The following is a 14,710-nucleotide window of genomic DNA, read 5'->3' on the forward strand; positions in this document are numbered from 1 at the left end:
GGTTGAAAATGAAGGGACATATGAATCTTTAGCCCTTCTGGCAAGTAAATATCTTGAAATGCCAGCTACAACAGTACCATGTGAATGTCTGCTCTCACTTTCAGGTGACATTGTAAACACCTTGAGAAATTAATAATTCTGTATTCAGTGTAGCGGGAACTAAATAATGCAGTAAGGCAGGCATGGGGCCACACATTGAATGATAAGGACAAGATATTGAAAAGTTGCTTATTCCCTCAGCATCATCCATCCTGTGCACTGAGAAGCAGACAGCATTATCTCCTGCAAATATAAATAAACTTTTTTATCTGAGTGACTTGCTGAACAAGACGTAGAACTGAGTGGATTTGTGGGCTCTGAAGTTTTACATTGTTTTGTTTCTGAGTGCAGTTAGGTAACAAAAAGTATCTACATTTGTAAATTGCACTTTCAAGATAAAGAGATTGCATTATGATGCTTGTATGAGGTGATATGAAAAATACTTTTGTTTTTAAAGCAAAAATATTTGTAACAAAAATAAATCTAAAGGGAGCACTGTACACTTTGTATTCTGTGTAGTTGAAATCAATATATTTGAAAATGTAGGAAAAATAAAAAATATTTAAATAAATGGTATTCTATTATTGTTTAACAGTGCGATTAATCACAATTAATTTTTTTAATTGCTTGACAGCCCTAGTGATTGTATCAGACCATTTAAGAATATTCTCGACTTCTGCCTTGAGATCATAGACCATTAGGGTTGGAAGGGACCTCAGAAGATCATCTAGTCTAACCCCTTGCTCAAAGCAGGACCAGTGCCCAAATCCAAATGGCCCCCTCAAGGATTGAACTCACAACCCTGTGTTTAGCAAGCCAATGCTCAAACCACTGAGCTATCCCTCCCCTTATGACTGAAAAGACTTTAACTCCCTTTCTCAATGCAACTTTTTTATGTTGAAAGTGTTTTTCTCAGCAGGTAAATGAAGGTGATACCCTAAACTTGCTTCAAGGTTAAAATGTTAAGGTTTAATGCTCTGTTATTACAGTCAAACTTTAATTTCACTTTATTAAGATTCCCATAGCATCGTCTTTAGCTATACACACCAGTTGAATGACCAGCACCATTACTGAGTTAAAACAGAAACATTCAGGAGCATGAACTGAAAAGTTTCCAGTACTGAAACTTGTCATATTGAGTTAAACGCTGATTCTCAAGAAGCAAAATCTTTAGCCTGTTATTCAATATCAGTTACTACACAAACTTCATTTTGAAGCATTCCTGGTTGCTCTGTCTGTAATGTACCTGACGCTCAGCTACAGAAAGCTAGGAAGTGAAGTTATCACCTGACAAAATACATTCCACTTTCCCACCCACATGCAAACACCTTACTATTAACATAGCTGTTACACACCAGGTTATCGCTTCGCCCTACAGCCTCGTTTCCTGTATGCGCTCCTACTCTACACTTCCCTCTCCCAGCAGTAATAGCTAAAGATATTTGAAGTGGCTAGATGTGTTGTGTGGGGGTATTTTGGTAATGAAAGTTCTAGAAGGTAGGTATTTCTAGGGTAGGAGTCTCACTGATGGGCTTTGGATCAAGCCTCAAGACACAACTGTGCAGTGATCACTTAAAATGTGATTATTAACAGCTTTTGTAGAATGTCAATGGCTTGCATCATTTACCAGGACTGGGAGAAATGGTCCATGTTTGCTGCCCAAGAGGGAATGAGTTCTTTGCATGAGGAGCATAGAGGCTGATTCCGACTTGGACTGTGATTGAACGCCTCTTTTGTATAAAAGCTGTTCGGATATGTATGGGTTTGTTTGTTTGTTTTTTAAAGTAGGATGACATTGCGTTGTCCTTATCAAGGCTGTGGGGGCAGATCTCAATAGAAAAGCTGATTGGGTGTTCTGGTACTTGTAGGCTGAGCATTCATGTGGTTATGGGGCTGTGTGCTCTTGGTGTATGGTCTTTTTCTGGATGGCATGCACTTAATGTGTCAGGTGCTACTGCAATCTAAATAACTAACGACAAATTGTAATTGATTATGGAACCATAATTTGGCCCCCTTGTGCTTGTGCCTGTGCGTTGAGTCTCTAATTACATGATCCCATACATTTTTTTTTTCAGCAGAATCTCTCCCCTTCAGTGCACAGGATGGATGATGCTGAGGGAATAAAGCAACTTTTCAATATCTTTGTCCTTATCATTCAATGTGTGGCCCCATGCCTGCCTTACTGCATTATTTAGTTCCCGCTACACTGAATACAGAATTATTAATTTCCTCAAGGGATTTTCTGTGGTGCTTGCTGCCATAATACTGGAGTCTCACAAAGAACAATCAGTTTGTCTTTGGAACACCATTTTTCACAAACTTTGGAACACCTTTGTGAGGTGCAGGGATGGTTACATGGGAAGATTAAGATCAGAACTCACAAAAGTCTCCACTAATTTTGGGCACTTCAAACTGGAAGGTGATGGGTGGTATCTGAGCATCCCAAAACATCTGGTAGCCAATGGGCAGAATGAGATGTCTTCCCTCCCTCCCCACAAAAGGGAAAGCTGACTAATGGGGGGAAGAGGGTTGGAAGGATCACATCTGTCTGTGTGCAGGGAGCAGGAGGAAGCTAACCTTTCAAGGCCAGGCTGAAACTCTTCTCACAGTTTGAACTATAAATAAAAGTAATGAAGACGGTTAACTCCAGAGCAGTCTGCAAAGAGTTATAAAGGGATCTCCCAAACATGGGTGCCTGGGCAACAAAATGGTTGATAAAAATCAGTGTAGATAAATGCAAAGTAATGCACATAGGAAAATATAATCCCAACTATACATTCAAAATGATGGGGTCTAAATTGGCTGTTACCACTCAAGAAAGAGATCTTGGAATCATCATGGATAGTTCTCGGAAAACATCCACTCAATGTGCAGCAGCAGTCAAAAAAAGCTAGCAATGTTAGGAACCATTAGGAAGGAGGTAAGACAGAAAATATCATGCTTCTATATAAATGCCTGGTACTCCCACATCTTGGATACTGTGTTCAGATGTGGTTACCTCATCCTAAAAAAAATTAATCTATTAGAGTTGGAAAAGGTACAGAGAAGGGCAACAAAAATAGTTAAGGGTATGGAACAGCTTCCATATGAGGAGAAATTAAAAAGACAGGGACTTTTCAGCTTGAACAAGACACGACTAAGTGGGGGATACAATAGAGGTCTATAAAATCTTGACTGGTGTGGAGAAAGTAAATAAGTGTTGTTTTTCCCTTCACATAACGCCAGACCTGGGGGCATCCAGTGAAGTTAATAGACAGCAGGTTAAAACAAACAAAAGGAAGCACTTTATACAATGCACCGTCAGCGTCTGGAACTCTTTGCCAGGGGATCTTGTGAAGGCCAAGACTATAACAGGGTTTAAAAAAAGAACTAAATAAGTTCATGGAGGATAAATCCATCAATGGCTATTAGCCAGGATGGGCAGAGATGCAACACCTGCTCTGAGTGTCCCTAGCCTCTGTTTGCCAGAAGCTGGTAGTGGATGACAGGAGATGGATCACTTGATGATTGCCTGTTCTGTTCACTCCCTCTGAAGCACCCTGGCATTGGCCATGGTTGGAGGACAGGATACTGGGCTAGATGGACCTTTGGCCTGACTCAGTATGGCCATTCTTAACTAATGTTTCCCAAAGTTAGAGGGAAAGCAGGTGCTTCTTTCCTATCCCTTCACAGTTATTAGATGCTTAGCATAATGGGTATGAGTGCTTCTGCTGTGCCCCTAAATCTAATAAAATAAAGACTGGTCATCTGTTCAGCGTGATTTTGACTCTTCTCAAAAGAGGGGGACAACCGAAAAGTAGTGGTGTCTTTTTGTTTGATCTGTGCTGTAAAGCTAAATATTTAATATTGGAGAAATAAATGATGGCCCTGGTTTATCTAAATGTGCCAGTACAGCTCTTACATAAAGTTTAAAGACTTAAGTAGGACTGATATTATAAAACTTCCTACTGATTTATAACTGTAGACAGGCTTCTTCGTCAATCAAACTTACAGAAGCCATGTAAGGTCCCACTGGCTCTACAACATTCTCGTTTGCAACATTATTCTTGCTTTTGTGGACAGAGGGGAAAAATATAAACATGTTAAAGAACAATGTTTAAAACTTAGTTATGTTACCTAATTGTAGTGGGAGTTTTGTTTTATTGTCTGTGGACATATAACAACAGATAATGTTTGCCCAGAGCCATTTTTAAACAAAGCCTATTTTGTAGTGTAGACATGGTCTATGTGTAATCGTGTTGTGGGCTGACATGCAACTGCTCTTTGCTCCTTCACCTTTTTATTTTTATTTTTTTTAATCTCATTTGGGTCTGACTTATTTAAAGCTTCTTTGATAACAAAATTGTTGGAAATATGGCAAATACTGAAAGGCTTGTTATTCCTGTGTTCACAGCCTAAAGAATGCAATGGCATCAAAATTCCAGTTGATACTAGCAAGCCTAATCCCAATGAGGTGGAGTTTGATAACTTGTATTTGGATATGAATGGTATTATCCATCCATGTACACATCCTGAGGACAAGTAAGTGACTCTCATCACTTCATAAATAGCTTGTATTATATATTATCTGAAACATTAACAGGATATCTTGTTAAATTATAGACCAGCTCCCAAAAATGAAGATGAAATGATGGTTGCCATTTTTGAGTACATTGACAGACTTTTCAACATTGTCAGGCCAAGACGACTTCTCTACATGGCAATAGATGGAGTAGTAAGTACCGAAATGTTTGTCCTCTTTCCATGTAGTACCTAATTGCAATGCTAAGGTTGATGCCATCTGCTTTCATAAACTCCAGTAGGCAAGAATTTAGCTTTTCATTGAATGTGTACTGTTTTAGTTACAACACCCAGTATTTGGCTAACACTTCACCTTGACATATGTCAAAGAAATGTTACCAAAGAAAGCTTTCTTGTCTAGTGTGTTATATCGGGGTGGAGGGTTGTGTGGGATAGCTTCTGCTTTGCTTCATCAGCGAGCAAGTCCATTATAAATAAGGGCTGGTCTAATGGTCCCTTCTGGCCTTAAATCCTATGAATCTATGAAATCAGTGGTAGGTTGTGCCGCAAGTAGGCTGTGAAAGATTAGAAAAGCCTACAAATGGACATTCAAAATTTAGCAGCTAATTTAATTATATTGTAAAAGATTTAAAGAACTCAGCTACATTTGTTGTTTGCCCTTCTTCCCCAACTTGCTTTGGCTGACTTGTATACAGTGCTCTGGGAAACGGGTTAATACAGGTGTTTTGGTTGAAGGAGCAATCCAACAAAAAAGCATTATTCTAAGTATTCCATTTCTGATTATATAACCCTGTCAGTTACACTAAAATTTGTTTCACGGACTCCGGATCTATTTTTCTCAGGATTGTAGCTATGTGTATCTATTTGAAAGATTTCCTCCCTCCCCCGCCCCATTGTAGATCTTTAATATCATTTGTGGTGGTCTTATAAATGTTTGTATATGCACTCTATTATGTTGTTTATCCTTAAAAGCAAACAAACTTAAATAAAATGTTATCTGGTAGAGATTTTAGGATCCTGTCCCTCGTGTTACAGTTTATAGTATTATGCGGGAAAAAATGTCATTAGTAAAACCTATTTCTTGTGTTTTGAATTGTGTTTAAAGAAAGTTCATACTAAATTTCTCAGTTTTACAGCACTTGTAAGTTTCATGTATGTTGCCAGGGAAATTTTAAATGCTTACACATGGTGCATGGCTGAGACTTGGATGCTACTAGCACCCACTGCTGAGTTTTCTCGCTGAGAGGCACTTGGCAGCATTATAAAAGGCCTTTCTACCTTCAGTCATGTCTCTTAAGTTGCATCCTACCTCACTATCAGATGCTATGTATCAAATCAACTTTGGCAATGATGTAGTGGCTAACTTCTTTGATCAATGCATTATTGAGCAGTAATTGGGGATGGATAAGGAAAATAAAGGGATGCATTGCAGCAGACTGCTGTTCCTGTCTGCGCAGAACTCCTGTGATCAGTGTGAGCAGCAACTTTTCCCATTACTGTGAATAATCGGCAGAAGCTTCAGCAGACCCACAGACAGTTCTGGGTAACTCTAGTGTAGATTCAGATCTGGTCAGGCACTCATTCTCCCTTCTCCTTCCCATCCCTTAAAGACACGGGGAGATGGCAAAGATCTAATGAGGAATATCCAACAGTAGAGGGTAAGACATAAGAGGAAAAGGAATTTCCAGCCTTCTTTTGTGACAACAGTCTTGGCTTGGATTCAAGGATGTTATTGGACTGCTCACTTGGTTCCTCCAGATATTCCTTCAAGGAAGTCCCTAAGAAGCATCATCTTGAGAGTACCTCCTCATCTTGATCGTTTACTGCTAACTAATGCTTTGCTCTACCACATATTAACGTTTCCACTTGTTAGTATGTTTTTCCTCTGATTTCCAGGGATCTTTGTTGTAACCTCTAATGTTCCTATGGCAAAGCACAATTTTTGCCTTGTCTGGGTTGGGACTAAGAGAACCATGTTGCCGTGCTTTGTAGAAATCCCTGAACAACAGAGGTAAAGACAGCCCATCAACCTGGTAGAGCAGAAAATATTCAAGGGGAGCTTTGCCAATTTTGCGGGGGATGGGAGCACTTAGCATTATCTAGTTGTTAGTAGGTACGCCTCTACCCTGATACAACGCTGTCCTCAGGAGCGAAAAAGTCTTACCGCATTACAGGCGAAACTGCGTTATATCGAACTTGCTTTGATCTGCTGGAGTGCGTAGCGCTCCCCCGCCCCCCGTAGTGCTGCTTTACCATGTTGTATCCGAATTCATGTTGTATCGGGGTAGTCGTGTATTCTTGAAAGAGCTAGATGTAGGCAATATCCAAAAAAAGCATTTTTGCTGAACTACAAGAACCAGATTCAGTTAGAACACTAGTGTTCTTTGCCAGCCAAGTGAATGGTTTAAAGGAATAGCTGGGTTTATCATCTCTGCATTGTGTTCTAACTTATTTTGTTGAGGACCACTGGTAGGTTTCAAAGTGGACTCTTCCATGATTACCCCATTTCTGAAGATCTTATGATGGGATGCTTCACAGAGAATGTGGAGTCTGAGTCCTGATAAAACTAGAAATATAGGCATGAATAAGCTACAGCTGAAGAGGAAACTGATGGGTCAGCACCCAGCCAAGCAGCTGGAAGTTTAACGGAAGCTGAGGCGAGGATGGAGAAAATGGGTTTCTGCTTCTTGAGTCAAGGGAATCCGTTGCTTTGGGATCATCTCTAGGTCTGAAATTTAACTATAACAAGAGAGAACCTTATACTGGGAGTTCAGAGCCTGAACTTCAGGAATTTCCCTTATGCTTGCACACATTTTCCAAGTCTCCATAAGGCATCAGATCAAGAACTCAAACCAGTGTTGAAGAAGAAGGGAGGAAATCTATTGTAAAGTTAACATGCAAAAACTTATTTTTGCTAGTAATAGAACAATCAGTACATAATTATCCAATCCTCGATTTGTGTTTAGTCCACAAAGACCTTGAAAAATGAAACATTTAGATTGTAGCACTGTAATTCTTCAGTGGATATTATGCAAAATTATCTTTAGAAATTTGAGCTATGCACCTCCAATACTACTTTTCTTGGGAATGAGAAAGTAATGGCAGAAAAACTTAATAGCAATATAAGCCCATAGCATCCAGCCTACTGTTCCCGTCTGTAAAGGAGGAGAGACTTTTTCTTTTTGATAGCTCTTATGAGAAGAATCCCTGGAAAGGGATAAGGAAGTTGAAAGGTACAAAATACGGCTTCAGAACAGGAGAGAGGTGTTTTGGTTTTTTTTGTTTGTTTGTTTGGTTTTTTTGGGGTGGATCTGCTACTTTCTGCTAATACAGCCTCCCAATCCTAAAAGAGGAAAGGACGGGCAGTCCCCAAAAGAATGGGAGTGGGACTCTGGATGTCAAGAGAAAATTGGGAGTAGAGTTCCCTAATTAAGTTCTGTTCAGGAGCTGGTGACTACTTAAGAGTTATGGGAGGCTGTTGGCTTTACTGATTCCCTGGTGCTTTATGACCTGAGATGAATGCTTTTAAGGTTTCTAGGGGTGATACCTGAACAAGGCTATTGATACAGGTGAGTGACTAAAAGGATGGCTGAAGTCTGAGTGGTCAGAAGCCTAAGGGCTTGTCTGCACTACCATGTAAGTCTATACCACTTCCGCATTGTTTTGAGGAGGAGCAATTACGTCGATGGGATGGCAACGTGCTCTCCCGTTGAAATAGTGTGTTTTTACCAGACATGCTACATTGATGCATTGTAGTGAAGACAAGCCCTTAGTTTCCTTTAATGTTCTAAGATGGGAGGTACTAGGACTTTATTTTCCAAGTCCATAACTTTATCCTAGACCATGTGAGAGAGCCAGGAAATCCCGAGTCACTACTACTAGTTTGGGGTCACTGCAATTGCACTGGACCTGGCAGACCACTGTGACACTTCAGAAGCTTCTTGGAGAGCATATTTAGTTTTCACCTGACTTGTATCAGCCAGTGATGGTGAAGGCCAAGTATCAACATTCTTTCCGCCTTCCCTTTTGAAAGTTGCAGACAACTTGCCGAAGTTGGCTCAGCAAAAGGACACACTGTGATACTAGTGCTGGCTTCCTGTGGTCTTACAGCTAAAGGAACTCATTTGGGGGAGGAGGGAACATGTAAAAGAAGGGAAGAGCCAACTGGAAGATGCAAAATTTTTTATGTGATGTGTTGTCTAAATAACCCCGTAAGGCTGTGTTGGGTGTTACCAAGTCACAGAAAACAATTGAGCAGATAAGGAAAAAAAACATCAAATACAATGTTGAGTAAAATACTATAACACATGTTTTAGGCTCCCCGTGCAAAAATGAATCAGCAGAGGTCCAGGAGATTCAGAGCATCAAAGGAAGGAGTGGAAAGTGCAGAAGAGAAGCAAAGAATAAGACAAGAAATTTTGGCAAAAGGTACAGATGTTTGCTTCATATGTGATGCTACTCAGTAACTAATGGCTTTAAGTGTGAGAAATTGTTTTGAAATAGACATAGTTTTTAACTATAGCAGAGGCTAGATACTACAGAAAACCATAGGGCTCCGTGACTGTTTTTTCATTTATGTAGTGCCACAGGCATGCATGATATAGTAACTTATGAAAATACATCCTTACTCCAATGAACTTACAATCTAAAGCAGGACTTTGGAGCTGTGCTCCAGCTCCGCTCTAGCTCCCGGCAAAAACCTGCAGCTCCGGCTCTGCTCCAAAGCCCTGATCTAAAATAAATTGTGCAAAAGAAAAATGTCCCTTCTTTCTTCCATGCACCTCTTGATTTGTTTTAATTTTGTTAAAGTTACATTAGGAGAGGAGGAGTGGTTGCTGTAATGGAGAGCTAATCAAAAGTGTCATGGAGGAAGAGTGAAGATGCTTGTCGCATTAAATGAGAGACAGTGGTATAAGGCACAGCGGTGCAAGTAGGGAAAGACATGGGGAGCAATATTGTGAAATGCGGAGCAGCTGGGCCTGAGTGATGAGCTGTAGTGAAGTGTATTGTTTTGATGCTGAAAGTCACTTGAACTTGATGTGGAAGGAAGGTGCCTCTGAAGGAGCTTGAGGATTGATGTGACATGATCTGAATGAAAGTAAAAGGCTATTTATTTTAGCTAAAACATGCTGGCTGAATTGGAGAAGTGAGTTGGCAAGGCTGGGTGGCCACAGGCAGTCCATGTGAGACCGCTATGATGTGAACAGATGTCCTTGCATTGGACTTGGAGAAGGAGGTGAAGACCTTAGAAATGTTAGAGAGAGAAGTAACTGGATTTGGTGAGAGCTTATATGTGAAGATAGAAGAATGGGAGGAGTCAAAAGTGACCCCAAAGTTATGAGGCTGAGTGATCAGATGGATAATTAGTGTTGCCAACAATGAAATGGGATAGTGGAGAAGTTATAGGAGGAAAGTTCTTGGAAGCCAAGAACAGCTTTAGTCAGAGGAAGTCACTTCATAGCACATTCTGCCCAGCATCTTGTAGCAGGGAGAAGAAGTTATCTTTGCAGCTACCTGCAAGAAGTATTTCATGTTTGCAGTGATGGTGTAGCAGTGTTGGTCCCAGGATAGGGGAGAGGGAGAGAAAGAGGAGTGAGGTGATTTCTGTTATTAGACCACCTTTTGTTGTCAGAGACAAGCTTTTGAGCTTACACTTTTTTTTCTTCTCACCCACCTTGTTTGAACTACTTCATGACTATCATTAAGTCTTGTTCCTTGTTAATTCTCTGCTTATTTTGATGGAAGATAACACAGTGGTAACAGCAGCTTGCTCTTGGGTTGGTGGGAACAAAAAACAGCTTTTATTAGAAGGGCTCGTGTTTTTTGTTCACTGTTTCAGATAAGCAATTTACTTCTAGATAATACTACAAAAGTGGTGTTAATTTCTTATGATTTATTTTTGATGTGTTTTTGTTAAACCTTTTTCTCTAGGTGGCTTTCTCCCTCCAGAGGAAGTGACAGAGAGATTTGACAGCAATTGTATTACACCAGTAAGTAGTCTTGTACTTTAACCAGCTGCTGCTAACACCTAAATGATGGGTTAATTTATTTTCTTCTATCACCTTTTAGGGAACTGAGTTTATGGACAATCTTGCTAAATGCCTTCGCTATTACATTGCTGATCGTTTAAACAATGACCCAGGGTGGAAAAATTTGACAGTAAGTTTCACACTTTCCTACTTCAAAAACATTAGGGTGGGTGTATTAGTCTGAACTACAGTATGATTGAACAGTGTAAATTTAAACAGTAGATTAGCCTTGTCTTCTGGCACTGTGGTGTTATTGGAGATGGGGGTAACTTGTACATCAAGGTTTTTCACCTAAGAGATACATTTCATCCTAATAACACCATCCAGTAAAGCCATTTTTATGATTTTATATAAAAATGGGGTTTAAGGAGCACTATAATAGGATTTGATATTGGAAGCCAAGGTACATTGTCTCTAAAGACTGTATGAGTTAAGACTCTACCCTTACGTTTTCTCCCACATTTTTACAGAATGGTTTTTATTTTATTTTTTTTTTCCCCTTTTTCTGTATTGGATTTTTATTTATTGTGTTCTGCCTCTTGTAGGTCTCAGGCCTGAGTTCTTTCTCACTTATTGCAAGTGATTGGAAGAGAACACAATACTAAGCAACCAAAATGATTTCTATCAATTTTATTATCTTGTCTTTCTGGCTTTCCTGTTTTTCCCATCAAGTCTTCCTGCTGACTGATAGCACTGCATTTACCATGTGTTGGGAGGGCAGAATATCAGCCTCTTTAGAGACAGCTGACCATTTCATTTACCCTAAATGGGCTGTTAAAATGTGTTCTAACTGGAGGGCTTTTCCCTCCATAAACAACTCAGTTTGCGAACTTCACTGTTGGTCTGTCTGGGTACTTGTATGGTCCTCATCACAGTGGTATCTGAGTGTCTGGGATTCCAGAGTTCTAAAGGAGGTCTGTGGGGGTCTCATGCATGTTTACACTGCTGGTTGTCCAGTGCAAGTTTTAACTGACTTTTAAACTTGCTTAGAAAACATTGGATACATTAGCTAACTGTCAGTCCTAGTAACTTTATGTACTCTATGATGAAGTTAGTGTATTATTTTAATAGAATTGGTAGAAAATCTGTTTGAATAAAGTAATTTATATGAGTGTAAATAACAAGCGACTCTTAAATTGGGTTCAGTGAGTATAATTCATATTGAAGTAAAGGCAATTTAGATGAAATTACTAAACATTTCAAGTGTTTGGCATTCATAGGGTCAAGACACAAAAGATCTTAAACGTTTGCTCACGTCTTAATGTCAACAGCACAGTTAAAAAAAAAAAAAAAGTTTACATAGCTCTAAACATTTTACAGGTTATTTTATCTGATGCGAGTGCTCCTGGTGAAGGGGAACACAAAATCATGGATTACATTAGAAGACAGAGAGGTAAGTTAACTAAAATGTGCATACTTCTATTGTATACTTGTAAGACATTTTCAGAAGCATAGATGAAATTGTATATAATAGCTTGATTTGAACACACTTATTTTTCTTTTTGTTTAGCTCAGCCAAACCATGACCCAAACACTCATCATTGTTTGTGTGGGGCTGATGGTAAGTCCTCCTCTTTTGCTAGCAATACGTTTGTTGGTTAAGCTTTTTAACACTGGCAGTTTCCAGATGGTGAATAAGTTAAATGCTTAGGTTGATGGATGCATTCAAAGTATCCCATGGATTGGTTAATGTATTTTTGGAAACTGTATTTTACTTTTGAGGGCAAGATACAGTATTATCCCTAGCTGAAGAACTAATTTATACCTGTAGTATCAAACGACATTGATTTTTACAGGACAGTATTTCAAATTGTACTGAATTCTCCCACATGCCTTGCTCGCAGTTGTTTAAAATGGAATACACTTGGTTCTTTAACTCATATACAAGCCTTAATCTCTACTTTTCATACTTTTCTTTCTTGCTCTGCTTGATAGCTGATCTGATCATGCTTGGACTAGCTACACATGAACCAAACTTCACTATAATCAGAGAAGAGTTTAAACCAAATAAACCCAAACCCTGTGGTCTTTGTAGTCAGTTTGGCCATGAGGTTAAGGATTGTCAAGGCTTGCCAAGAGAGAAACAAGGAGAGGTAAGAGTTTTAACAGTTTGCAGTAGTTCTTTGATTGTTAGCTCAATTGTAGTAAAGTTTAGTGTCCACAGATGGTGGGTTTGGTTTTTTCGGGGACGGGAAGAAAGGGGTTTGCTGAAGTACAATTGCAGTAATATCAGTGGAATGCCTGACTCTTCTCTTTTTTACTTTAAAAAAAAAAATTTGCACCACAATAAAGTGTCAGCACAGTGCTAATTTGAAACCTACTCACTCTTTCGTTACTAGTTAGCTGGGTAAAACTACCATTAAAGTTGATAAGTAATTTGTCAGAGTAAAAACAGAAGGAAAAATAGTATAAAGACTTCAGGAATTGGACTTGTACCTCTATTCTTAATTCCTTTTTGATTAAACCTTTAATATTAAGCCAAAAAGTTTTAAGGTGGGCCAGCGTGTGATTAATACGTTTCCATATTCTTTTGTATTGCAGCATGATCAGTTTGCAGATTGTCCTCCTGGCTCTGAACAAGAGTTTATCTTTATCCGATTAAGTGTGCTGCGAGAGGTATGCAAAATTGTTTTGTAAAGCTGCTTTATATAAAATCTATTTGTAGTAGCATCTGACAAGCTTCCCAATGTCTGGGGTTTTTTTATTGCAGTATTTGGAAAAAGAACTAACTATGGCCAGTTTACCTTTTACTTTTGATATTGAGAGAAGCATAGATGACTGGGTCTTCATGTGTTTCTTCGTGGGGAATGACTTTCTTCCTCATTTGCCATCGTTAGAGATCAGGTATGTAAAGCAACTGTATATACAAGAATAGATTTATTTATATTTGTTTCTATAGATATATCTAGCATAGCTGTAAACAAGAGTGGCGTATAGACTAGAATTTAAGTATGTTTATTCTTTATTCACAGGGAGGGAGCAATTGATCGTCTGGTTGCCATATATAAAAACGTGGTGCACAAAACTGGGGTACATTTCAACTTTTTGTGTTGCTGTTAAAAAAAAAAAAAATCCACATTTTTCAGCAGAACCCCCTCTGCCACGTGTATTAACTTGTTTGTTTTGCAGGGGTACCTCACAGAGAGTGGTTATGTCAACCTCCAGAGAGTACAGATGATCATGTTGGCTGTTGGAGAAGTTGAAGATAGCATTTTTAAAAAGAGGAAAGATGATGAGGTAAAGCATTTATGATTTTGAAGTTCAGCTTAGATGGCTTTTATGCAGTGTTTAGTAGAATTCAGGAACAGTTTTCCTTGAAACGTTGCTGTCAAGCTGTCTGGAGAGGCTGGCAAGCATGAGTGCCAACCTTGAGGCAGAGTGTCACCTAACTGTTTGTATGTTGTAGAACTAGATTTCACTAGCCAAGTAACAAGTGTGAACTCCTAAAGCACTGTAATGTGGAGTCACAGACAACCTCCTTGGGTACTCCGATGTGTCGTACCAGCCGGGTAAGCTTACCTTTGTGATAGATGGTCCCTTACACCAGGCATCATGGCTATATTCAGGTTACTCCAAGGCCCAAAGGACCAGTCGATTACCCCAGGTCAGCTGTACCTTAGATCTCAAACCAAAGATGATGCTTGTAGCCAATCCTATAATACTAACTGAAGATTTATTTACTAAGAAATGAGTTATTGACAAGATTAAAGCAGATCGATGTACATATGAGAGTCTTAGGTTCCAAAAGGTAATAGCTGCTATAATATGCTAGCTCTATATGTCCTTTACGGTTGACCCAAGCCAAGCAGCTTGGGGATCCCTTGCTTATGCTTAGAAATTTTTGCCCTATCTGAATTCCAAGCAACGCAGTGATAACAATTCCTTCTTGGCTAGTATTTTTATGCCCTTCCCCCCACGTTTAAATAGTGGGATGAGAGCTTGGGCATGTACCCTCTTCGTGGGTGTTGGGGAAGCGGTCAGCCAAGTATTTTGTCTGCTGATGTTCCACAATGGCTTGTTTGGTGTCTATAAGCCACGTTTTATGGGGGAGGTGATGACACCTCTTGTGGTAAATTTAATATTTCACACTTGGTAATGCTTCTTTCCTTACTGGAGTTCTA

General features: G+C 39.4%; 1 protein-coding gene across 1 annotated transcript in view; it reads left to right on the forward strand.

Annotated features, from left to right (window-relative positions):
• The window catches only part of XRN2 (5'-3' exoribonuclease 2), an 87,183-nt gene that overhangs the window by 8,982 nt on the left and 63,491 nt on the right, over positions 1 to 14,710 (forward strand). The window contains exons 2-13 of the mRNA XM_032790838.2: positions 4,433 to 4,560; positions 4,642 to 4,753; positions 8,877 to 8,988; positions 10,492 to 10,550; positions 10,630 to 10,719; positions 11,910 to 11,982; positions 12,100 to 12,150; positions 12,525 to 12,682; positions 13,131 to 13,205; positions 13,300 to 13,433; positions 13,562 to 13,619; positions 13,719 to 13,826. Coding sequence (XP_032646729.1) covers positions 4,433 to 4,560; positions 4,642 to 4,753; positions 8,877 to 8,988; positions 10,492 to 10,550; positions 10,630 to 10,719; positions 11,910 to 11,982; positions 12,100 to 12,150; positions 12,525 to 12,682; positions 13,131 to 13,205; positions 13,300 to 13,433; positions 13,562 to 13,619; positions 13,719 to 13,826 — 1,158 coding nt within the window. The remainder of the gene's footprint in view (positions 1 to 4,432; positions 4,561 to 4,641; positions 4,754 to 8,876; positions 8,989 to 10,491; positions 10,551 to 10,629; positions 10,720 to 11,909; positions 11,983 to 12,099; positions 12,151 to 12,524; positions 12,683 to 13,130; positions 13,206 to 13,299; positions 13,434 to 13,561; positions 13,620 to 13,718; positions 13,827 to 14,710) is intronic.

The sequence above is a fragment of the Chelonoidis abingdonii genome, chromosome 3 (assembly GCF_003597395.2).
Source record: "Chelonoidis abingdonii isolate Lonesome George chromosome 3, CheloAbing_2.0, whole genome shotgun sequence".
NCBI lineage: Eukaryota > Metazoa > Chordata > Testudines > Testudinidae > Chelonoidis > Chelonoidis abingdonii.